The sequence below is a fragment of the Coniophora puteana genome, assembly GCF_000271625.1.
Source record: "Coniophora puteana RWD-64-598 SS2 unplaced genomic scaffold CONPUscaffold_14, whole genome shotgun sequence".
NCBI lineage: Eukaryota > Fungi > Basidiomycota > Agaricomycetes > Boletales > Coniophoraceae > Coniophora > Coniophora puteana.
In genome coordinates, this window is record NW_006913066.1 from 1088292 (window position 1) to 1112306 (window position 24015).

The 24015-nt window shown below is 52.3% G+C and overlaps 7 protein-coding genes across 7 annotated transcripts; 2 read left to right on the plus strand and 5 right to left on the minus strand.

The window, feature by feature from the left end:
- Window positions 1-547: 547 nt before the first annotated feature.
- CONPUDRAFT_146862 (carbohydrate-binding module family 5 protein) lies at window positions 548-1925 on the minus strand. The gene is made up of 7 exons (XM_007775479.1): window positions 1455-1925; window positions 1361-1389; window positions 1248-1297; window positions 952-1193; window positions 861-889; window positions 757-806; window positions 548-703 (listed from the first exon to the last, which is right to left on the minus strand). Exons 1-7 carry the CDS (start codon window positions 1578-1580, stop codon window positions 657-659), a joined length of 573 nt encoding a protein of 190 aa, XP_007773669.1. The 5' UTR covers window positions 1581-1925; the 3' UTR covers window positions 548-656.
- Window positions 1926-2899: 974 nt separating this feature from the next.
- On the minus strand, window positions 2900-5308 carry CONPUDRAFT_146863 (glycoside hydrolase family 7 protein; the record flags this gene model as incomplete). The annotated part of the gene is made up of 3 exons (XM_007775480.1): window positions 4919-5308; window positions 3705-4860; window positions 2900-3652 (listed from the first exon to the last, which is right to left on the minus strand). The coding sequence occupies exons 2-3, from the start codon at window positions 4314-4316 to the stop codon at window positions 2900-2902; spliced, it is 1365 nt and encodes a 454-aa protein (XP_007773670.1). The 5' UTR covers window positions 4317-4860; window positions 4919-5308.
- A 1043-nt stretch (window positions 5309-6351) lies between these two features.
- CONPUDRAFT_168989 (uncharacterized protein) lies at window positions 6352-7769 on the plus strand (the record flags this gene model as incomplete). The annotated part of the gene is made up of 8 exons (XM_007775481.1): window positions 6352-6565; window positions 6624-6758; window positions 6815-6832; window positions 6896-7102; window positions 7157-7333; window positions 7389-7427; window positions 7484-7543; window positions 7605-7769. The coding sequence occupies exons 1-8, from the start codon at window positions 6440-6442 to the stop codon at window positions 7767-7769; spliced, it is 927 nt and encodes a 308-aa protein (XP_007773671.1). The 5' UTR covers window positions 6352-6439.
- A 2465-nt stretch (window positions 7770-10234) lies between these two features.
- On the minus strand, window positions 10235-13110 carry CONPUDRAFT_146865 (uncharacterized protein). The gene is made up of 3 exons (XM_007775482.1): window positions 12878-13110; window positions 12394-12774; window positions 10235-12341 (listed from the first exon to the last, which is right to left on the minus strand). Exons 1-3 carry the CDS (start codon window positions 12956-12958, stop codon window positions 10473-10475), a joined length of 2331 nt encoding a protein of 776 aa, XP_007773672.1. The 5' UTR covers window positions 12959-13110; the 3' UTR covers window positions 10235-10472.
- A 513-nt stretch (window positions 13111-13623) lies between these two features.
- On the plus strand, window positions 13624-15966 carry CONPUDRAFT_64393 (family S53 protease-like protein; the record flags this gene model as incomplete). The annotated part of the gene is made up of 12 exons (XM_007775139.1): window positions 13624-14046; window positions 14096-14522; window positions 14577-14731; window positions 14792-14867; window positions 14919-14966; window positions 15016-15127; window positions 15178-15265; window positions 15324-15406; window positions 15459-15468; window positions 15524-15775; window positions 15838-15859; window positions 15914-15966. The coding sequence occupies 12 exons, from the start codon at window positions 13624-13626 to the stop codon at window positions 15964-15966; spliced, it is 1749 nt and encodes a 582-aa protein (XP_007773329.1).
- A 128-nt stretch (window positions 15967-16094) lies between these two features.
- Window positions 16095-19275, minus strand: CONPUDRAFT_76794 (uncharacterized protein; the record flags this gene model as incomplete). The annotated part of the gene is made up of 13 exons (XM_007775483.1): window positions 16095-16608; window positions 16663-17077; window positions 17128-17256; window positions 17328-17378; window positions 17431-17763; window positions 17811-17835; window positions 17875-17903; window positions 17962-18178; window positions 18215-18233; window positions 18260-18466; window positions 18700-18791; window positions 18852-18950; window positions 19123-19275. 13 exons carry the CDS (start codon window positions 19273-19275, stop codon window positions 16095-16097), a joined length of 2283 nt encoding a protein of 760 aa, XP_007773673.1.
- A 1134-nt stretch (window positions 19276-20409) lies between these two features.
- Window positions 20410-21562, minus strand: CONPUDRAFT_64509 (uncharacterized protein; the record flags this gene model as incomplete). Its single annotated transcript, XM_007775148.1, has 2 exons — window positions 20410-20846; window positions 21199-21562. The coding sequence occupies 2 exons, from the start codon at window positions 21560-21562 to the stop codon at window positions 20410-20412; spliced, it is 801 nt and encodes a 266-aa protein (XP_007773338.1).
- Window positions 21563-24015: the final 2453 nt, after the last annotated feature.

The window sequence follows — 24015 nt, forward strand, 5'->3', positions numbered from 1 at the left end:
GAAACAAGAGATGTGCTCCAAGACATGGTGTGGAAGAAGAATGAACGGCGTCGAGTGGATTTTGCCTGGTTTTATACGCCTTTTCTCTGATGGCTATTAAGCTAGTGCCGAAACAACACCTATGGATATGTAGACACTACGACAACGAAGGCGTATGGGTGTGACGGTTGTGAGAGAGATGAGGTACTTTTTGACGGAAAAGAGACTTACCGACAACGCCGAAATGGGTTTGAGAGGTACAAATCTGTGTACGCTTGTTATATCGGCGTCGTGGTGGGAGCCTTCTGCAGCGAGAAAAGTAGCGAGAAAATTGCCGTGCTAACAGTAGATTATTCGCACAGGGTAAATATAAGACAGATATAGTTCACTGTCGGAGTGACCAAGATCAGCAAATAGTAACTAGGCTGAGCGGGGAACTTACCGAGAGTGAATGTAACTTTAAGCGAACCACTTGCACTTACCCAAAATCAGAAGAGCCCACGATGCAGGTTGGAAGTACACGATTCTGGGAGCGAGGAATGGAACGAAACAATGATCATTGAAGCAGGCGAGACAAGTACAGTGATGACTAATACCGAGAAGAACCTAGATTGGCCATAACATGGCCATAGCCGACTACCGGAGGTATATTCCCACTAAGGAGATATTAAGAGGCATTACCACTTGTTGCACGCCCCCTTGTCGGCCCACGAGCCTGAAGAGTCTAGGAAAGGGTCAGAACGAGTTCAACTTATGGTGAGAGAACGCTCGACTTACCACCGGGGCAGTTGCTAGTCACCCACCAGTTGGCGATCCAGAGGTGACCGCTGAAGCCAAGGTTAGATATTCTGTGAATGCCGTATTGACGTAGAATCACTTACTTGTATGTGACGGAGCTACCACCGGGGTACTGCGAAATTGGTACGTGTCAGCATTACGAGAAGTAGCGACGAGAAGAAATCATATGCAAACCTGTGCAGATTTGGACCAGGGCTGAGCGTTAGAGCAGTCACAGTTGCTGCCGCTGCCGTTATTGCCGTTGTTATTCCAGCCATTGCCGGTGTTGGTGCCGCCGTTGTCGTTGTTCACACCCTGCGTGTCGTTGACGTCGTCACCTCTTTCCTTGTTCCAGCTTTGGCCTCCACCCGAACCGCCGCCATTACCATTGTTAGCGCCATCGCAGGAACCAACATTATTCCACTGGTTAGCAGCGTCTACCGAGTAACATCAGCGACGTGGTCACGAAAGAGAGGGGCTCGGCGACATACCGCCTGGGGGGTTGTTGTAGCTCCACTCTTTCGCTTGCCAGATGAATCCCCTAAGAAAAACGGCAGTTAGCGACATGTTCATAAGTCTGATGTTAGTACGAGTGCACGCATACCAGTAGGAGATCTCGTCGCCCTGTGAATACTTATATGGATGGTGTTCGTGTCAGACGTTGGGGTAACATCTTTCATGAAAGCGGCGACACTTACGGCTTGGTTACGCTGCCATCCCAAGATGCCATTACAGTCACCACCACCGCGAGTGGCGATGGTGGCGCCCTGAGCCGCCGAGGCGAGGGTAAGAGCGAGGGCGATTGTAGCGGAGTTGAAGAACATGATGAACGAGTTTGTTGCAAGATTATGAGCGAAGTATCGTTGAGTTGATGTGAGAGTGAGTTGTGATGTCGTTCCACAGCAGAACTGCGAAGGGCTTATATACCTTCATGGCAAGGGGTATTGGACAAGCTGAGCATGCAGAAGGGTGGAAGCCGCACTCTGAGACGAGTATGTGTTTGAGGAAAGTGACGTCATGTTACAGTACGTAGAGAGCACAGTGGTAGTTGTTTCCGAGAGGTCAAGCGCTTGAAGACGTAACAGGAGTGGGATGTCCGAGGAAGATAGACGAAACATGTTCAACCACAGTGCAGAATCAACCATCAGTTGACCGAGGAGACATCGTCGAAAAAGACGCCAACGTCGGAGCGTTCCAGAAGAACTCCTGCGTTTCGACACACGACAACGTCGTCAGCGGTTCGATGTCGAGCGTCATAGTCAGCGACGTCGGACCCTCAAGACTCACGTTTGAGAGCTCATTTCCAGGAGAGACGAGGGTTTCAGCAAGACCCGGGGTAGAGTTCCGCGGGGTTGAGACTCCGAGCGAAGGGGCTTCAGCTAGCTTCAAAGTTTACCTGAAACATGACGTGCTCAGGAGCTTGCTTGCGCATGATCCAGCGTAGCTTGTGGCTTGTGGGCTATTTCTATCGATTGCTCAGATGGTTGTGAGAGGGAGAGGTGAACAGCAGCGAATATCCTATGCGTGAGCCCACATAGGACTTAACTTACGAATAAGGGAGCAAGTGGGTGGCGACGGGACGAAGGAAGGGGGCCGCGCGCGTCATCCGGCACACTATTTGTTCAGGCTCCGCTTCGTCGGGGTGTGCGGCATGACAAAACCTCAACAGAACAACGACAGGTGAATCCGTCAAACGTTCATGCATGTACATTCATTATGAGATGACTATTCAACATAATGGAATGGATGAGCCATCGACCGAAGACGAGGTGGCCGATGGAAGCCCAAGAATACAGCTGAGTTCAATCTCGCCGGCGGCTTCTCAAGATAGGGGCTTTAGCGGACCGAGTAGATGCGGGATACGCAAACTCGAGCTGAATACGGAGAACAAAAGAACACAGCGGAAATCATCTTTGATTAAATACGAATACAAGCAGATCAGTTCAATACATATGGGCACAACAGAAGCTGTTCCCTCGTCGAGTCAATCGACGAGGAAAGACAAGACCCTCTACCTAAGTTGGCGATAGACAATATGAATGCTTCGCTCTACAAGCCCACAACAGACGGATGAAAAGCTATCGAGAGAGAGAGAGATGAGCAAAAGGGCGAGGCAGGGGCAAAAACAAGCAGGCTCACCAGTTTACGAGGAAGTGTAGGTGGAGCCGATGTCACCGAACTTGATGTTCGAGAAGACGACCTGCGCGCTGGCAGCAGAGGACTCAACGTCCGAGGGCTGACCGCTGGTCGTCGCACACGTGCCGCGGGAGACACCGGGAGTGCTGGGGTCAGCGGTGGTCGGGTAGTCCGAGTCGAGCCAGAGCATCTCGGCGGCGTAGTCGTCCCAGACGCTCATGACGAGGACGACGCCGGTGGCGAACGACTCGCCCATGGCCTTGAGACCGCCCTTGTCCGCGAACGAGTTGGTGTTGTTGAACACCGTCTTCTGATCCGTGCAGAACTGGTCCGTGACCGAGTCGTAGGCGGTGAGCCCGGGGATGTTCGTCTTGGAGTTCTGGATGACCTTGCCGTTCTGCACGTAGAGACGGCGGATCTCAGAGAGCGTGCCGCTGGTGGTGTTGTCGGAGGTGAAGAACTGCGTGACGACGGTGAGCGGCTTGGTGGTGTCGACGGTCTGCGAGGGGCCGTAGAACGAGGTGTCGCCCATGCGGTATGAGTTGAAGTCGCAGCCGTCAGGGTCGCAAACGCCGCCGTACCGGTCGGTGATGGCACAGTCATCGCCACTGCAGCGAGTCTGGCCGGAGACGGAGCAGGGGTGAGGGGTATAGGCAGCGGAGATAGAGTTGGCCTCCCAGACGTCCATCTCGTTACAGCACGAGCCGTACGAACCGGTGCCCGAGTTGGCAGAGGTGGCGTTCCAGCCCTCGATGTTAGCCTACGAGAAGCGTCAGGAACCGCGAGCGAAGGAAAAGTGTGCGGAAACTCACCTCGCCGTTAATGAACTTGATGTCACGAGGGCACTGCGAGTCGCAGTAACCAGTGCCGTAGGCGGCACCAGCCGCGTTAGTGGGGTACTTGGCCATGCCACCGTCGGCGTCCATCTCCGAGAAGTAGAGAGCACCGTTGAGACCGCAGGGGAGCTGCGATACATCAACATCGAAGGTAAACTCCTGGTTCAGGGGCTTGAACATCTCGTAGTGCGAGTCGTCCGCCATGAGGTACACACGCGAGCCAACGTTCTTGTTTGCCGACTGCGTGACGAACTTGATGGTGAGCGCGTCGCCGGAGGTGGTGATACCGTAGGTGCCCTCGTAGTCAGCACCATCGAGCGCGCACTGCTGCGCGCACGTCTTGCCGTCCGTGCAGATGGAGGTGTCCCACGCGTTGCCGGTGTAGCAGTTGGTGTAGCCGCTGACGGTGTGCAGCCAGCGCCAGTTGGCGTCGAGGACGATCTTGCCGGAGTCCTGTGCCTGGCAGCCAGCGGACGTGCACTTGGACCAAGAGAGGGCGGGGTGGACCTCGGCGGTGGAGTTACCGACCTGCTGTGCGGAAACGGCGGCAGCGAATGCGAAAGCGAGGAGGGAAGCCTTGGGGAACATGGTGGACTAGCTGGCTGAGGCGGGGTAGTAGACTGGCTGGGCGGCGGAAACCGATGTCGAAACAGAAGAAAAGTCGACCAGTTTTATAGACATGGGCTGCGGATAATCGCCGGCGAGCACTACGTCGTGCGCTCGCTGTCAGTGCATACACGACCACCTTGTATCACTCTTGTATCCTCCTGTACCTTAGATCCGCGAACGCGCCGACGGCCATCTCATGTGTTAATGGCGCTACAGCGACAACGACGCATATACCCGTACATTTTCCCGCCCTCGCAGTGTGGGGTCAGCAGACGCGGTTTCAACTGAGTTGAACCGAGAATTAGAGGTAAACCGGGTGCGTGGCCGAGTGCATTGATGGGGCAAAGGCTGAGGTTGACAGCTAGACTATGACAGCTTACTACCGACAAGAGTCCGCACAGCAGGAGTTCGCCTGAGACAGCATGCAGCGTACACCTCGCGAAAGTGTGGACCTCGAGGAAAGAACGGAGGTAAAGTGTATGATGATCATGAGATCCTTGACAACAACGCGTAGAGATCGCGTCTCAAGCGCAAGGAAGCGTAAGGATGTGCTTGGCAAGTATATCGGAAGAAATACACACCTGTACCTTCATTAGAGGACGCGAGTCTAAGAGAAGACGGCTTGCGCAAGAGGACGGAGGTAAGTACGGCAACTGGGGGGTGCGACCTATTGGCGAGCGCCGAGTGAGTCTTTGCCTGAGTTCCCTTGCGGCTGCGGCTACCCCACCCTCCAGTATCAGCCAGGATCCACACCCAGCGTGATCAATATCCTTCTCAGACCGACAATTTTGCGGGTTTGACGTGAGGTTGCTAGGCTGGCCGAAGACCATACAAAAACTTAGACATTGCGGGTGAACTGCTGTCAGCAGGTCACTGCAGATTGACGGGCGTCGAGCATTGTTGAGTGATGTCAGGCGGTGTCGAGCGTGTCGATAGGTGTCGATGGTTCGTCGGGTCGGCGGGGCATGTCAGGAAAGTTTGTCGCGTGGACGAGCCAAGCGTTGGTGGAATCAGGAAACCGGGACAAGTCGCCAAGTGTCCCGTTGGTCAGCCACAATCTCAATAGGACCAAGCAGGGACAATCAGTTGGGCTCTTCCTGACATAGCCATAACTGCAGTTAAACGTTCATCCGCCATTCACCAGCAACTCCAACGACATCTGGAATTGCCTCGTTTCAATCACATCGGTAACTTCATCCATCCTGTGGACTCAGGAAATGCATACGATCAACGAAAGCAAAGCGATCTCTACCGCCACGGTACTGCGCTTCTTGGTAAAATTTCTTAGGCCTGAGCACTGGGCTGCGCTCGGTGCCGTTCTCGACTCTGGGCAACTCAATCGACCTCCTATCTGAACATAGGGTACCCGAAGGAAGCGGCCGACCACTTCCAAGGCACACTGCCTATCGGACCTAAAAAATGAGTGTTTGTGGCTATTCGTTGTTCCTGATGACGATGGCGTCCTCGGTCCCTTGCTGTGCTTACATTCCGCTTCATAATCCTACCTTGTGCAGACTTGGCACTGTACATCGATTTAAATTGGACATTACTGCACACAAACATGATCTTGACTTGTGCGTACCTCCACCTCAAAGTTCATCAAATATGGAGGCTTACCTCACCGAACATCGATACGCTCTCCACCTCAGAATCCTCTCTCGTGAAGGAAGACGGGATGTCAGGAACGGACATTGTGGAAGCAAACTCACCATTCTCTCTAGACGTCCCCTATTTCCCACCATTGAGTCAGCCCCATATCCAAGGCACGGCTTACTTGGCGAAGGACCTGACGCTCGAGAACTGTACAACACAAGCTTGGTTGAGAAAGGAGATGTCTTGTCTGGCTGAAGTTCCAGGAACAGCCTCGTCGGATGGAAAGTTCCAACACCTTCGCGTCTTCGCGTCCACAGGCTCTCCTCTACTTATGTCTCCTGAGTTTCTGAGGTATAAGAGCCTGACCATTATGCCCAGAGACGACATTGGATCAGGATCACTCAACCGATCAGGAACATACCTCTACTCTACATCTTCTGACACCTGCGTTGCCAATACCAGACCAACCACTCCACTTTGTTCAACTCGCTTAGCTCCCAATCCACACTATGAAATTCATCTCGCCCGCCGCCGTTGCTCTCGCACTTGCATTCTCTGGCACTGCCGTCGAGGGTCTCGCTATTCGTAGTCCGCACGCCTTGGATGACGGTTCCAAGGTGGTGAGGCGCAGCCCGGTACGTATGTTGCGAAGCTTTCAAAAACCAGTAGCGCTGAAGTAATAGGTACTCCAAGTACCCCGAAGGCAATGCAGCTACTCACGCGGCTCGGGGTCAGCAGTATGATCACTACAATGGCCACCACAAGCGCAGCGAAGAAGACGACGGCGCTGCATACAACGCTGATGTCGGCTACGGCAAGCAGGCCGCAGTAAGTATACATGTTCTATCCGAATTAGTAACGCTAATACCTGCCTCGCGATATAGGAAAAGAACGAAGCTAATGTGAGTTTCAACTGCTCGGAGTGACCTAACAAACACTGATTACTTGGCGCACTCTTTATCCAGCGCAAGAAGCAAGACTCGATCAAAGACAAAGAGTACGACAAGGACTTTGATCTCGATCTCGACTGGGAGAAGGAGAGAGAAGACGTCCAGCGCAACCATGACTCAGACGAGAAGCACGATCATCAATCCAAGGATAAGAACAACGCCATCGACTTTGGCTCGAGGCTGAAGGACTTTGGGTTCTTCAAACGCCAGGCTGTAAATAACGTTTGTCACATTCAGCGTACGAGTTCGAACATGTTGCTGATATTCTCGCAACAGAGTGGCAACGCCGTTGAGAATGCTGAGTCTACGGACGATCTAGGGAGCTTCTTCGGGAACGCAGAGAACCCCGATGACCTTACCTTCGATGACATTTCCAAGGAAGATGCCGGCGCCGTCGAACAAGAGGCAGGCAATTCTGAAGCAGAACTCACCAAACGCGGTGACGACAGATACGTATGTTTGTATCTCTCCACTCCAGATCTTTTGTTGGCTAACGCACGAAAAAAAGGGCAAGGGGCACGGCGGATACGGCGGCAGGAACTTCGCGGTAAGCTCCCATCATCCTCATCTCAATATAACGTCGCTAAGATAGAGTTTGATTAGAACAACCTCGGCGCCTACAACTCCGATAGAAACAGAAACGACAAGGGAGAGAAGCACGTTGTAAGTGCTATCGCAGCATTTATCCCGCTCCCCACACGATGCTGACATCCATGGGGAACAGAACGATGACTTCAAGAAGAGCAAGGAGAAGGAGAAGCTCAAGCTCAGTATCAACGACGATGTAAACGCACACGATAAGGCTGCGCAGAGCAATGAGTCCGATCACGCCAAGAATGAGAAGCTTGCTCAGGAAGGCGCGGCCGCCAAAGAGTCCGCTCAGCTGTAGAAGTGGGATAATGAAAAAGCAGATTTCGGAGGGAAGGACAGGAAGTGTAGACTTACGTATCATCTGTGTAGACTCAAGATCAAGCCTCCGTTCTAGCATTAGACTTGTTTTCTTACCATATTTCATTTCTTTGGCTGCTACATGTCTCGTAGTCTTATTGTTATTGTTAATTATCATTCACTCACTCATCAGTTATCATGTGTCCCTCGGGAATCAAACCCGTTCCAACGTATTAAGTAAACGTAGTTGCAGATGCTGTGGTATAGGCGCCTGCCTCGTTCACTTGACGAACATCCTGTGAAATACTCTAGCGCTCGGATGTACTCTTCTCCGACTCCGCCTTGTACTTTCGACTTAAATACGCGTGCATTGGTTTTGTTTCGTATAGCTTCCTGATCCCTTCCCTCTCATCCTCAGTCTGCTCCTCTCTACATTCCATGCCACGATTCTCTACCTTGTGCACGCGATACCCGAAGATATGTCGTGTGCAAGTGCAGACACCATCAGCACGGTTGCGGGAACACTATGCTCAGAAGATCACCGCAGCATGTGGAGCATCGTATCTTCCTGTCTCCTGACAATTCTTGCCTGTGTGTACACGGCGATACATCCAAACGTGCCCAGTCCTTATGATAGTCCTATGGCTATACTCTCCCGAACACTCGGCATCATGATTTGGCTGTAATTGCGCCAGAGCTCACTGTAGGCTGGGCTGCATGACAATACCTCAGCGCAAGGGACTTTACGAAGAAAATGCAGTAACTCCTCTCTGAGATTGATGACTCAAAGTCGCCAGGTATTTTCTCGCTGTACTGCTTTTCCGACACCATTTATCAACACCAGACACAGGGATCTCTGCCATGTATCGAAGAAGGTAGCGATAATGGTTCCCAACGTGAAGAGCAGAGAGCATGAACTGAGAAGCAGGATGTTGAGGCCAACGTTTCGGACAACGTGCAATATAGTCAAGCTGGTGAGATGTCTTCAATAGATCAGCAGCAGGTACCCTCAAGAGGTCGCTTGTCCTTCTTAAGCCGCATGTGGCGTTCTTTTTCGACAAGTAATCAAGGTAAGAGACAAGTCACTTCCTAGAGCTATGGATCTAACAAATTAACTTAGACGAAACTTACACTATCACACACAGCTTTTATGCGTACATGGGCGGCTTTATGATATACCACGAAGGGAAACCATGGTGCACAATCACACCCCCGAACCTCTTGGAGGCGATCAGAAACGGCAACATCAGTCACATCAATCTGCGAAGGGCCGTAATCAAAGGCAACTTCATCTCAAACACTGCAGACAAACGGCGATTTTATCCGGGGTGAAACCGAGAGAAAGAGGCGGCGAGATGAAAGCCTTTTCCTCCGAGTTTTGGAACCCCCTTTTACACAGGAAAAGGTATTATTTTAGCCAACATTTGCGTCAATTTTGCGCTGGTAAAATGAACGGGTTACCGAATTTGGACTCTAACTTACCGATTTGGATGTGTTTCTATCTAATCTCCGCACAGAAATGCAAACTCCAAGGCAAAAGTTTAACTTTTCAGTAATTTTTCGCACAGCAAAAGATGGGTGAAAAAGGCTTTCATCTGTCTGCCTTCTTCAATCACTTTTTGTAACAGAAAAATCACAGTTTGTCTGCAGTGAAAAGGCCTCGTCGTTCTTCAAGTCAGCTGGTTCTGTATCCAGCTCCTCGCAAGGCGTATATTTGACCTCGCTATGTTGAACGCCACTCGAATTCGGGACCGTTGGTTTCGCCATCCTTTGTGTCATCACATATATATTGTGGTGGAACAAGCCGTTGGGCATTTCTTGCCCGCGGCGCCTCAAGTGGGGAGGCGAAGGGGTGACTCCTAATAATCTGCATGTGGATGGGTTCGTACTCTCTTCTAACAACACTTAATATCAGTACTGATACCGTGACACCGTACTATACAGTCAGCACGGATCAGACGTCTTCAAGAACAACCTCTCAGATAGGATCGCTCTTCCACTTGTACTGAAAGACGTGTCTAACTTAATGGTACAAACGCTTCAGAGTCGAAACCTTTGGCGGAGACGACATCAACTGGGACACCATCGCGGGCGAGTCTCTCGCCGTCCTGTGCATCGGTTTCCTCACTGTGATAGCATTTGGACTGGTCCACATCGCCGCGTGGACAACACATTTCCCTTCTCATGTTGAGCAGATGCTGTGGCGTTATTCAGCTCTTGCTATCACCTGCGTGCCTGTTAGCGCTCTGTTTGGCGGCATTTTGGTTGCATTCTTGACGGACCAATGTATAGGTGAGGCATCATACAAGATTAGAGACGCGCTGTGCGAGATCATATTTATCATTGGCTGAATCTTGTATATCGTTGCTCGCGGTGTCCTCATGGTCCTCATGTCCACATCTCTCCGTAGCCTTTCCCCTACTTCATTTGAAACTGTCCAGTGGATAGAGCTCATCCCTCATCTGTAACCAACCTTAACTCTACATGCAGTGAATAATTTGGATAACTAGCAGATTTACTTGTATGCATTCAGGACAGCAATAGAAACGTTATTGTACAAGAGAAAACGACAGCAAAGAACAATCGACAAAAACCATGTATGAGTACAGCGGAAAAGCGCCCTCCTAACCCTTGGGCTGCGCGAATATAGATACAACCCATGAACCTTCGTGCGTGTATGCAGTCACAACCTGACATCTAGTGCTCACCGCCTCCTCGCCTCAACCCACTCATCCGCACTCTCCCCGTCGCTGAAATCGTCCATCCCAAACGCGCTCCCAGCATGCCTATGGCTCCTCGACGCAACCGGCGCTCTCGGCGTACCATGCGCCGGTGGCGAACGAACAGGCGACAAAGCAGGCGAGAGCACCTGCCGCACCGTATCACCACTAGCGCCTCTCCCTGCGCTAGCGTCTGCGCCGCGCCGCGGGGGACTCATCCCATCAGAGACGGAGAGCACACCATCATCAGAGTCCGAGCCCACTGAGAGAAAGTCGGTGTCCGAGATAGTCCGAGAAGACGAGTGGTGTGTGCGCCTCGAGCGTGAACTGGTACCGGTGCTAGAGAGGGACTGCATGCTCTGCGTGCTCGCTGAGAGATCGATGAACGGGGAAGACGTGCGGCCAGATGAAGACCGAGAAGGAGACGTGACCCGAGATGCATTGCCGCTGGGACCGTGGAGCCGCTGCACAACAGACCCAGAGCTCGAACTCTGACTCTGGCGCGAGCTCGAGCGCGACATGCCAGACGCTGACGTCCGGCGCTGAGGCTGCTGCGTCTGGTTCTGGTACTGCTGATACTGCTGCTGCTGGAGCTGACGCGGCGTAGGCAGCGAAGGAGACGAAACCTTAGGAGGCGACATCGGGATCCGCTGGATAACCGAGCCCGAGCTCTGGTTCGAGCTCACAGACCCAGAGCGTGTGCGAGGCGTGGGCGCAGCAGCCGGCCTGCTTCCGGGGCCCGATCCGGTACCGGCAACGACGCCTGGTCCGGATCCCGACGTCGAGCGCTTAACGTTAGCGCCTGCAGAGGGCGGAGGGGAGCGCAAGCCTGAGCTCGCAGGAGGCGGCGTGCGCAGCGTTCCAACTCTTGAGCCCATGAGAGGTGAGAGAATTTCCTGCGGAGCAGGGTCCTGAGACGCTACGCGCTGTATACGGCTGTCTCGAGGCGGGGACAGAGCCCGCGTGGACGGAGGTCGCGAGGCTATCGCGAATGAGCTTGCGGGGCTTGAGGAACGGGCCGATAGGGCGTCGAGGGGATCAACAAAGACAGGGGGCGAAGAAGGTGCTTGGTAGCGCTCAGAAAGAGAGCGGATGGATCCTTGAGGAGGGGAAAGCGGGATGCGCTGGATAACGTGCGTGGAAGCATTAGACGATGCTCTCGATGCTATCCGCGATACCTCCCGTGAAGCCGAGACAAGAGATTGGCCTTGCCCCTGGGGCTGAGGGCGAGGGCGAGAAGGCAACTGCGTCTCTGTCTCTGTCTTTGTTTCCGAAGTTTGCGACCGCGTCAACTGGACGGGCGGCGACATTGGTGGCGACAGGGGCTCTTCTGCGGGGGGCGAGAACGGGTGATTGATGTTGAAACCGTACCCCGAATCAGGAGAGAATATAGCGTCAAGTGACATAGGAGGAGAGATAGGCTGCAGTGACATGATCGTGGGGGCACGCATCGTGCTAGCCTCTGATGGAGGTACGGCCGTATGCCCGCTCACTGTTCGCGCAGGCGGGGCAGCAGGGGCAGAGGGGGGCGTAGGTGGGCGGAGAGGGGGCACGGGACCTGCAGGGCTAAAACAGTTGGAGATGGAGTCATACGGCATGAGGGAGTAGTCCGTAAGTGCAAGCGATGTCCGGTTGCTTGTTGTGCTACCGTCTTCGTCGGCATCAGTGTCTACAAATGGATTCGAGGGGTTCTCGGTCAAAGTGGTGGGATCAGGGCTGGGATCTATGCCAGTGGTAGTGTCGGAACCAGATACCGCAGATGAGTGTGCGATACTCGTTGCAGCACCATTGGAAGAAACGTTCGCGATGACGTGAGTTGGTGAAAGGGGCGTATATGGCAGAGAAATAATCGTCTGGAAGTAATGTTAGTGACGATGTCTATGGTGATGATAGGCTGATACGCACCTCTTCCTCAAGCGAGGTCCCCGTCCCGATCCCACTTTCCCCTCCGTACTCTGGTAGGTTCCCGCGACTCTTCTTCCGCAGCCTGAGCCCGCTCGTACCTACGCCGCCGTCTTCATCGGGGCGCGGGAGTGTGCGACTCCTGTGAACCTCGTTCCTCCATTCATCGACCTCACGAGCGACGATTTCCTCTAATTCGAGCGCAGCTTGCCTGTCCTCTTCGTCATCTTGCTGGTCGTAAGTCTGCGTGAGGGCAGTAGTGTCCATGGGATTGGTGCTGGGCACTGCCGTGGCGGTTTGTCTTTGTTGCCTCGCGCGCCGTTTGGCGAGGAACTCTTCAGCCCATCGTTCGATGGCGGGTGCTATGTGGGGTTCATAGACAAGCTATGGAACGTACATCGTGGTAAGCACCAGGTTTAAGCACGAAGGATAAGGAGAAAGCTGCAGGCATATGGGGGAATGATATAGGGGGATGGTTTATACGCACCTCCTTGAGAGTCGCGATGACTGCTGCGCCTGCGACCAAGGATACGGCGAGGATTGCAACTGTTGCTGCTGGAGCGGGCATGCTGAGCAAACACCAGATTGCGTAGGTCGATTACCAAGCGTAACCCGTAGCCGTGCGATGCCACCACCGCAGAGTTGACGTCGCCGGTGATCGCAGAGCTTTGAAGAACAATCTTGCCCTCTGCTTCAGGCAGAGCGTGTTCGAAGGGAGGTCAAAAAAGCCTAGAGAAAGTGTAAGGAGGCAAGGAGGACAATCATGCTGTGCACGCGTGCCAGGCGTGCAAGCGCTTGCGCCTAATCCACGGCAAAGAGCTCACGCCTCATGCATGTCACACGGCCCGAAATAACCGACCTGTCGACCGTAGTGGTAAGTTTTCCTTTGCGTGAAGAAAATCATCGCCTACTACCCGCCTTTTCTAGCACTCTACGGGCAAGAAACAGCGGTCTTCTCATGATCCAACGTTTGAAGCCGGCCGAAGCTGCGCCGAAATCTTCGATCTCCGAAGCATCCTCAATTCTCTCCCGAACACGGCCACGCCAGTGTGCCAGCACCACACATGGCACGCTCTAAGACGCTCCGAGAGTGCTGAGCCCTAGCCGCCCTTCGCTGGACGGGTACCTCATGATCGTCCGTTGGCACCGTAACCAACAACATGGTCTGCACTATAAAGTCGGCATGCTTCCTGATCGCTGCTTGTTGTCTCTGGGCTTTATTGCTGCACGGCGATGCGGGTGTGTCTCTTACTTGGTCTTTTGGGCACCTTTGTCGATGCATCCTCTGAACTCTTCGGACGAAATTCGCTTAGGGTCAAAGAGAGGATCTCAGCTCCTTCACCGGGATGGGTCAAACACTCAACAGCGCACCCAGAGCATATGCTGCAATTCCGGATCTCTCTGGCTCAGCCGCGCTTTGGTGAACTCGAGCAGCAGTTACTCGGCGTCAGCGACCCGTCTCATAAGGACTACGGCCTGCACCTCTCAAGGCAACGCGTCCAAGAGCTAATGGCACCTCACCCGGACACTCGCGATGTCGTCGTCAAGTGGCTTGCTGCACATGGCGTTTCCGAGAAGGATATCGCGTACTCTGCTATGGGCGACTCGATGACTGTTCAGACTCCCGTGAGAACTGCAGAGGCAATGTTTGATACCGTACGTGCCCCTTCAGTTTTCTCGCTGCCGAGTTCTTGACTACTCGTAGGATTTCCACGTCTATCAATACGTAGAGACTGGCAGCAATGTCATCCGTACAATGCAGTACAGTCTTCCAGAGGTGCTCCACGAGCACATCGACCTTGTGCACCCACTCGTCATGCTCTCCCCCACCCTTCCAATGACGACCAAAGGCCAGAATCTCAGCAACACATCGCAAGATCTCGGCATACCTGCAACGTTTATGCAGCCCCGAGCGGCTATCAATTCCTCTTGCATGGCCCAGGTAACCCCTGACTGTCTCCGCCAGCTGTACAACATTGGAAACTACACGCCCTCTGCTACGAACGGCAACTCGATTGCGGTCACCGGTTTCGCGTTGGAATGGGCGAATATCAGCGATTATCGACAATTTCTGCAGATGGTGGTTCCGTCGGCTGCAGCTGAAGCGAACTTTACTGTTGTTTCAATCGATCGTAAGTCAACCTCTGTCCTACCGTTATTATCTGTTCATCTTTGATGGCGCAAAGAGGGAACAAATACTCAGTCAAAACCTGGGCCCGAGGCCAACCTCGATGTCCAGTACGCGTTTGGCCTGACAAGACCTATGCCGGCAGCGTTCTACACGGTTGGAGGGATCACTGATAACCCTTCAGACTGGACGTTTGGTGGAGCGACGCTCGATGTGCGTTGACGATCAAAGTGTTCCATCTACTAACCCACTAAAGAGCCATTTACATCCTAGTTTATCGACTTCATGCTCAATCAGACGGACCTCCCCCCGGTTATCTCAACGAGCTACGCACAGCCTGAAAGCGACAGTGAGTAGCGATGACCTCTTTTACTCACCGACTGTGCTTAAACTTTGTCAGATTCACGTGAGCTCGCAAACAAGATCTGTCAAGGGTTTGCTGCACTAGGTAATTTTATCTGTCTTTTAGGGAACACGCTGACTTACTACCCTCAAAGGCGCCCGTGGCGTGTCTGTCCTGTACGCCTCCGGTGACCTCGGCGTAGGATCTGATCCCGGCAACGGAACTGTGACTCCATTCGAGCCATACTTTCCCGCGAGCTGTCCTTAGTGAGTACATCGATGCTCAACTAGACGCTCGCTTGGCTCACTTTTTGTAGTGTTACGTCCGTGGGTATGACCTACCAATACCCAGAAGTCGCCGGCAAGGACACGGGCATGTACAGTGGAGGCGGGTTCAGCAACTATGTACGCATTCTTCTTTTCATCGCGGCGAACAAAGACAGTTATCTCACGGATTTGGTAGTTCGCTCGACCTTCATATCAGGATAAGGCTGTCAACGATTACCTGGGCTACCTCGGTGATCAATATACGAATTTGTACAACTCGTGAGCTTTTCTTGAATCTACCTTCACTTAATTTGCCTGATTGCGCTCACAGGAGTGGACGCGTAAGCCCCTGGTTTGTCGCATGTTGCACAATAACGCCTAATTTGCTTCGCTCAGGGATACCCAGATGTCTCAGCCCAAGGCGTCAACTTCCTTGAAATCTATTACTACAGCGTTGTGAACAACACTGGCACGTCCGCGTCCGCGCCGACGTTTGCGGCTATAGTCGCGCTTCTCAACGACGTGCGCGCGAACGCAGGCAAGGGTCCGCTGGGCTTCTTGAACCCGTGGTTGTACGCGTCGGGCTATACAGCTCTGAACGATGTGACAGTGGGAAATAATCCGGGATGCGGAACAGACGGGTTTAATGTGAGTGATAATTCTTGGGCTCGGAATGAACGCAATGGCTCAGGTAGCGATGGCATGACTAGGCAACAAAAGGATGGGATCCGGGTAGGGATTAATCTATAATTTATTTTCGCTTCCATATCTAACCTTGTACTTTAGTGACGGGTCTCGGAACTCCGGATTTTGCCAAGATGAAGGAACTTGTGTTGTAGTAAAGCCTTATTGAAACATAGTGTATAGCACGTTTACCTCGTGGTTATGCTTTAAACCAAGTTTATGCGTCAATTAAGTAATAAAATAGTAGTACGATGACAAAATGCGACAGAGATAACTGGTAAAACTAAAGGTGAGGCAGAAGCTCAGCCCATTCTATCGTAACGTAAGCACTAGATGGTAAACTACGCAGCGACGTGAACATGATCGCGATGATAGCAGCCCGAGCAAGAATATACACAAAGAACACAGCTACAATCGCGTCAATCAGTTCGGTGAACACAGCTCCGACGCATACCATAATAGGGCCAGAAAACAAGATAACAAGAGAACTAGTCCACCACAAGATCTGCTCCACACGCGTAGGGAACTGGAACCACCAAGCTGATACATGAACAAGGCCGAACGACACTGATCCTAGAAACCCAATCATCAGGAATAGGCTTGGCTCTCCCTGGGTGAAGCTGCTGATTCCACTCATGATGATCTCATCCCCGCCTAAGGTCTCAATGCGAAAGCGTTGATTACCGATAGAATAGCCAATCAACTTCAGGCTGTTGAACCTGAGAGAAGCAACCCATTTCGCGGGAAGGGAGAGGGATGATAGATATTCGTCCATGAGCACATTATCGGCCATACCACTAATCGTATATTAGCCCTGAAATACTGAGCCAAGCACCAAATATAAAGCTTACCATACTCCTACGTGAAGGTCTCTAGGTGGCACCTCATCAAGCCTCCAGTCTAACCTTCGCGGTTGCCTCACGTTCAACGGTTTGTGCCACCACAGTGCGTATGTTGCCACACATAAAAGTGCAGAAGCCATTGTTCCAATCTCTATTTGGGTGATTGCGAGACCATTAATGTGACGTGCGGCGAGCTGCACAATGAACCAGATGACCTGGAGAACTACCAGACCTTTGGACAAAACATTGCCCTTGCTGCAGTCATTTATATCTTTCTCCGTGGTTTCGATGGGACCAATCGATCCGTTGAGAAGGTGCTCGCGTAGTTTCGATGGAGTGATGGCACTCCATGGCTGTGATTTGTAATAGACCATGAAGCCACCCATGCATGCATAAAAGCCGTGTGTAGCTGTCCATGGAGAGGCTGTATATCATACTTCAAGGCTGTTGTATTGACGATGGTAATATGTTTACCTGGGTGGGTGAACATAGCAAGAACGGGGAATTGTCTGTCCACATATCGACGCAGAGATTGTACGGGGGTGTCTATGATTTGTTTGAAAAGCTTATTTGTTTTGCTGCATGTCTTCGTCGCCTTGTATCCTTGAGACTCCGTTATAGCTTTAGTTTGTGTTCGTCAGATGCCTCGATGTTGTACATTTTTGGGCACATACCTTGGGCCTCACAGTCAACAGGCTCTCGCAGCATCGGAAGCTGAAGACGCTCTACGTCAGAGTATATAAGTGGACTGATCCTGTAAGCTAATGTCAAACATACCTCTATCTCCTAAATCCAGGTCCTCAAGACTATCGTTCATTGCTTTGGCAAAGCTACACGCTGTTATGAATTGACGCGCCGCCCAAGCAACGATGAGCTCCGGTGCGAACACTGCAACCGCCATAGTGGCAATTGACCTGCGCATAATCTGACGCTGGCTGTCATACGGGCTGGGGAGGTTGGGGTGGATAGCGGTATAGACGCATGCAAAAATTGTGAGAAGGCAAGTAACGATGATGTTCCACAAGGTACGCTGTGTATCCGGGGATCCGCTCCAATGGATGGCGGTAGCCACCTCTTGTCCTTCAGAAATGTTCAATGACATCGCATATGCTGTAGTGAACACGTTGAATCTGAGGAAGGAGACAAAAGAAACTGACGTGGGATGGGGTGGAAGGGGTGGCACTGGAATATATACAACGATTTAGCGCTTATACCACGAACCTTCCCGAAGACCTCGTTGCTAACTGAACCTTTTTTGTGGAGATCAGTGTTTCAGAACAATAATGGAAAAGAACAAGTACTGCTGACCACATGCAGTACTCGCCCGTGCTATGCATGGACTAATCAGAGCCAGTGGCGAATACACAGCTGATGCGCGAGGTAGCGCTCTCTTAGCGCTCGTGAAGAACAGTACTGTGACCTTAGTAATCGCATTGTTCCGTGGAGGTGCCATGCCAATATTGATGCTGCGCACTGATGTATCTGGGATAACAAGCGCTTGCACAGGAACCACTCCTACCATAAGCTAACAAGCGAATTAAGCGCCAGCCAGTAAGCTCACAGCAAAAGGTCGGAGTGAACTTTGAGACGAGGTTTGTGTTCTCACCATGATGTTTCCGGCAGCCGTGTGCTGGGTAATTTAGGCGCTTTGCTACTCGAGTGGAGCTGTTTGACAGTTCTTAGAACAACAGGGAGATGAAAGTTTGATTCTTCTTCGAACTCGAAGTTTTGGACATCACAATGCCTGGGCCTGAATGATGGAATGCCTTGATCTGTTCGTTGCTGTGCGTCGGACTCTTGGGAGGGCCGATCTCTATAAACAACAGGCTCGTAGTTCAGGGTATAACACATGCGCTAGGCATGCTGTGCGAGTTCTTTTTTTTTCACGAAACTGGCACCTCCAAAAACCGGTAAAGGATATCTATAATTAGGCAAAAGCGCCTGTTTCTATCTTCAAACTCTGGGGGGAGAACGGTAGCCAAAATTAGAACGAGAACATGCTGAAAACTGGTGGGGAAAGAGGTTCCATCGTTTTCTTGCTCGCACGACACTAGACGTTTAGGTGTGTACGTCTTGATGTTATCTCCGAGGTCGTCGAGAGGAACGTTCAGGAAGTCGGCACGGTGAAGTAGCATGACCTAGCTTGGTTTTATCGGAGTAAACCAACTTTGAAAAGCGGGAAGGGACTGAGAACGTACCTCTGGTAATGACGTCAAAGAGATAATCCCCCTCCTCGTGGCCACTTTGACGAAATCGGAAACTTCGAAGTGTGATGGGGCCCGGGATAAGTCATAGTACTGAAGTGCAGAGCAACCTCGAACTTGGTGTTACTCATCGTTTCTTCTCTGTATTTAAAAGGCGTCTTTGAGAGTAGTTAGTGCGCTATGTTTTCCCATCTTCTTGATTACATGTATAGCAGTGAGTACTTGAGTACGCGTAAACCCAGGGCGATCCTCGAAGGGAGCTCACCCTGAGTTGCCTCAGCATGATGATGACTCCCGCGCCGACCTCCGAAGATGTGCCAGCGCGCTCATACACGTAGACCTCAACGTCGGGGTACCGCGAGAGTGCTACTGCTAGTATCAGGCCGCCGACTCCCCCGCCGCTAAGGGTGTCGGTCATTATGCAAGGATGAGCAATGTCGAAGACGCAAAGCGTGAACTCAGCTGATTGCAACCCTAAACTTGGTAGGTGAAATGTTTTGAATGACAATTAAGGAGATTAGAGAGTTCGAGGGTTTTTTGCCAGCATCCTCGTTTTGAGGCTGTCCTGCTTTTATACACTGCCGAGCATCGTATTAGATGCCGACTCGGGAGCCATTGGGCTGAATGTGCAGAGAGGTCTGCGGTGTCATACATCACCCTTGGTGGTGACGGGTGTGGCTCGGAGATCACCTTGAAGGCGAATGAAGCTACGATGCTGCACTTGAGTCCGCTGTCGTGGTTTACAAGAGAAAGTGGCGATAGCGCTCGAAGCTGAGCCTAGCCCCTAATAGACTCATGTTACTATACCCGTTCGCGCGTAATTGCTGGGTTGTCTCACGATCGATATACCTGTGCCTTCGCCCGTCCTACGTCAAGCAAAGATCGAGCTTGGCTTGGTCGGATGTTCGACGCTCCGTAATGCAGTAAATTGAACTACAGACTATTTTCGGTTGGTAAAACTGTTTAAAGATGAGGAATGAGGTCAGCCCATGGAATAGTCTGATATGAAGTCGCGGGCAAGGCTTGTAATGAGGCAAACATCATCACTACAAGGATCAAGCGAGCGAAGATATACGCAGGTGACAAGTAGAGGAAAGCCGAAGCGACAAAGGCGGTGCGAGATCGCGATGGAAGCCAGGGAAGAGCCCAAATATACAGAACAACTATGATCGGAACACATGTCACGATTATGGAGCTGATACGCCACACACCTTGCCATACCCAAACGCCTGATTCATAGTAAATCTGATCACCGCAGAGTTGAGAATCAAAGGGACCTGTATCTAGTCCGGGGTTATAGTTCCACGCGGCGAGATGGGCCAGTCCAAATGCAATAGACGACAAAGATATAAGGGCCAAAAGAGCATTGTGATGCATCTTTCGTCCCGTATCATCTCCGCCCAAAGTTTCGACCCGCAGAGGTTCATTTCCCCAAGACAGCCCAAATAACCCAAAGAAAATGGCCTCAACGACCCATTTCACAACGGGGTCCAATCCATGCGAGTCTTTTTCTTGGGAGGTGCATACCCTGCATTTCGGTGAGTTTCATCTCTCATGGGCAATAAGTGCATACGAACCTGTTAACGTATAAATTGTCAGGTGGTGGCCTATCACTCCTCCACTCGAGACGCCGAGGACAACTGACTCCCAATGGCTTGTGCCACCACAAGATATACATCATCATAGACGGAACACAAAAACCAACAGTGGCGAGCTCAAGGGGAGTGATATTTAGTTGAGTCATGTGGCGGGCAATGAGTTGCAAACAGAACCAAGAGACTTGAAGGAGTACAAGCCCTTTCGAGATAAAATTACCTTTACTCGTGTCGTTGATCTCGTTCCTTGTCAGCCTGATTAAGTTGATATTACCGTCTTCAATAGCCTTCAGAAGGTTTGCAGGCGTGATGGTACGCCAAGGTTTGCCCTCATGATATACCATGAAGCCGCCCATGTAGGCGTAAAAGCTATGGCTAATAGTCCATGTCTCGTCTACTCGTGCGAAATGTTGATGAGTTTTGCACCAACAATCAATTTACCGATTACGTACCTTGGCTACTACTGCAAAACTTTGGCCAGAGGCATCGTCCGTTGCTACGTGTTATGCGATCTGTTTGAGTGTTTGTCAGCGACCTCTTGTTTCGGAGGCAGACCGTGCATTTTCCCCATTCTTACCTCCCTCGGCGTTGCTAATGCACTCGGGAAAGCTTGCTGTAATGAGTGCTGTTTGCGACGAACTACAGGTGCAGTTGGGCTGAGAGAGGCTCTCAAACATAGCCTCCGGGTCTACATGTTCTTGCTTTCGCTTTAATGAGAGAACTGATGGTAAGTGATGTAACCTTACCGTGTGGGCGGTATAAACCACGTTGCATGGTCTCCGTAAAGTCTCGAGCACTGAGGTACTGACGCGCCGCCCAAGCAACCATAAGTTCGGGTGCTAGTACAGCCATCACCATCGTGCCAACGGCTCGAATGAGGATTGTTATTGTGCCATCGTAAGGGCTGGGGACGTTGGGATGGATTGCCGTGTAGATGCAAGCGAAGATGGTCAGGAGACAAGTCGAAATAATGGTCCACAGACTACGGTTGTTGCTGATCAAGGGATGGTGAAGCGTTTCAGCTCGCACAAAGGTGGAAAGCTCGTTAGGAGAGTCAACGGGCGCTGCAACAACGCTTGATGTATAGGAGAAGAGAAGGAAGGGCAGCATTATGAAGGTGCTCAGTGGGCGACCTACTCGATCTGACGTCTTTAAATACGTCTGTTGGGGCCCAATGCTGTACTCTGACCAGAGGGAAACCAAGGGGTGACGTTGGATTAAAGCCGATTTGATGTTACAGCGTTGGCTGTTGACAGAGACGGCCTACCTGACTAGGGAGTCATACCAGTCTTCCGGAGATGGACTGTGTCTACCGTAAGCATGTAGCTTAGGCATCAGAATACCGGCAGCACGTACGTCAAAAACTTTTGTATTCTCCACTGTCCAATGATATCTGCGTGGAGCAGTCGCTAAAGTGGTCCCATGCAATTCCTGGGAGGAATGAATCAATGATGCTCCGATCCAAGACAGACCTCGGAGTCGGAGCCAGGTGGACGGCTAGGCAGTCTCTAAATTGCATTGCCGAGTCATAGCACTTACCTTTTGCTAGTCTCCCGTAGGCAGAACTTTGTGGTTTATGGAAGGTAGCCGCTCCTCGCAATAAAGACCCTTTGCTATCCCGCAGTACGCTGAAACAAGAAAGCATGAAGTGGGGGATGATTCCATCCACGTGCATAGCGTACGTTCTGTAGCGGTCAACATGCAAGCAAATCGAGGTGCGGGTCAACGAGACGTCGGCAAGCACCAAGCAAACGACAACAAACAGCCCAACCCGTAACTCTCTTCTCCTCGCCCCCATTTCTGTTCGTCTTCTCCCCAAACTACAATGATTAGCCAGCCATTCTCAAACCTAACACGTTTTATCGGTGAAGTGATAAACTCAAGCTTTGAGGTGTGAGGTGCCTGCATGTACGTGGCTGTGTTCAAATGATGATCAAGGTGCGTGTTCTGTTCGGACCGCTCTGGGGGCAAGTTGAGGCGAAGCAAGTGCATGCTGTGGTGTACGCATGTCCGCCCTCTACACGTGTACCGCTGGCCTCGGGAGGCACAGAATGGTGCTCAACACTGCCCTCCGCTAATTCTGCCCCGGACCCACTGACACCTGCGCCTACAGTACGCATCACCCAGTTCGGTCATGGCCTCGTGGCCTCCTCGTGTTCTCGTGCAACGCTCCAGGCCGAGGAAATGAAGGCCAGCCAAGTGCCCATCTCCCTCAGCTACGCGGCTAAAGACAAGGTAAAGCCCCTGGCGCGACTCATTCCGTCAGTCCTTGCTGAGCTTCTTTGCCTAGTTGGCATAATCCCTTTGTACTTGCCTTGAACTCCGTGGCGACTTTGTCCAACCCGTTCAACCTTTCGGCGAGCGACTCAATGGGCGAGAACACGTGTATGAAATCCACGCGACTATCGCAATGGCGGGTCGCGCGGTTATCTGCACCCTATTGTCTTCCTCCCATCATGTCACCCTTAGGTCAGCGCAGCGCCTTCACAGTTTCCCGGCGCATGGCCCGCCTCGTCGAAACCACCAGGCATGCTCTTCAAATAGATATCAACCCATGAAGCCGCGGCGTTCATCTTCACCTCACCCACAACCAACCCACACCCGCACTACGCACCAACCCACCACCACGACTGCGCTCGCTCGTCTCTGGACGCGCGACAGATACAAGTCCCTTGTTCACTTCCACAACCTTTTCGCTCACACCAACTGTAGTCCTTTGTTGTACTATCTATTCACGACCCCTCAACCCACTCTCTACCTTCCTCGACACTCTTCACTTCTCCTACTATGTCTTCTTCATCGTCCAGCACCCCCAAGCGCCCCAGCTTCAAGAACCGCATGGGCACCATGATGCGCCGTTCCTCTACAGCTCTCACCCTTAACCGTTCTGGCTCACAAACCCCTCCACCCGGTGGTGATTCAGACTCAGGTTCTGTTAGAGGCAGAGGACGCTCAGGCTCAGTCGACACTGTCCCACCGACCGACCGACAATCTTCTGACTCCACCCCGGCACCCAAGCCCGAGTCCAGGCAGGAGCAGCCGTCGTCCCAATTCACTGCCTCCCCCGAACCCCAGTTCTCTCCAGCCCCGCAGATCAAGGTCGAATCCGAGTCGCCCGAGAGCTCACGTCAAGCCTCGCTCGAGGGCTCGATATCCTCGAGCAAGCCCAAAGTCAACACGCTCGCTGCCGATGCCAATGCGGACACGCACGAGGCGCCAAGCCCCATTCCGGAGTCGCCCATCAGCGAGGCAGCGGCGGTCACGGAGCACACCGTAGGCCTGTCGAAGCTCGCGCATGAGCTCAAGCCCGAGGATATCTCGGATGCCGGGGACGAGGCGCCCGACGCTGAGCCGGAGGCTGCTCCTGCCCCCGCTCCCGCTGAGTCCGCGAAGCCAGCGTCGGTGCACGAAGAAGGATTCGGCGCGGGCGAGCGCGAGCCGCAGCCTAAGACGCAGGTCGTCTCCCCGCCCGAACAGCATCCACACATCCTCCAGCCCACGCCCGCGCAGATCGAGAGGAACCTGGAAGACGTCCCCATCCTCACCCAGACCCCCGAGCAGAC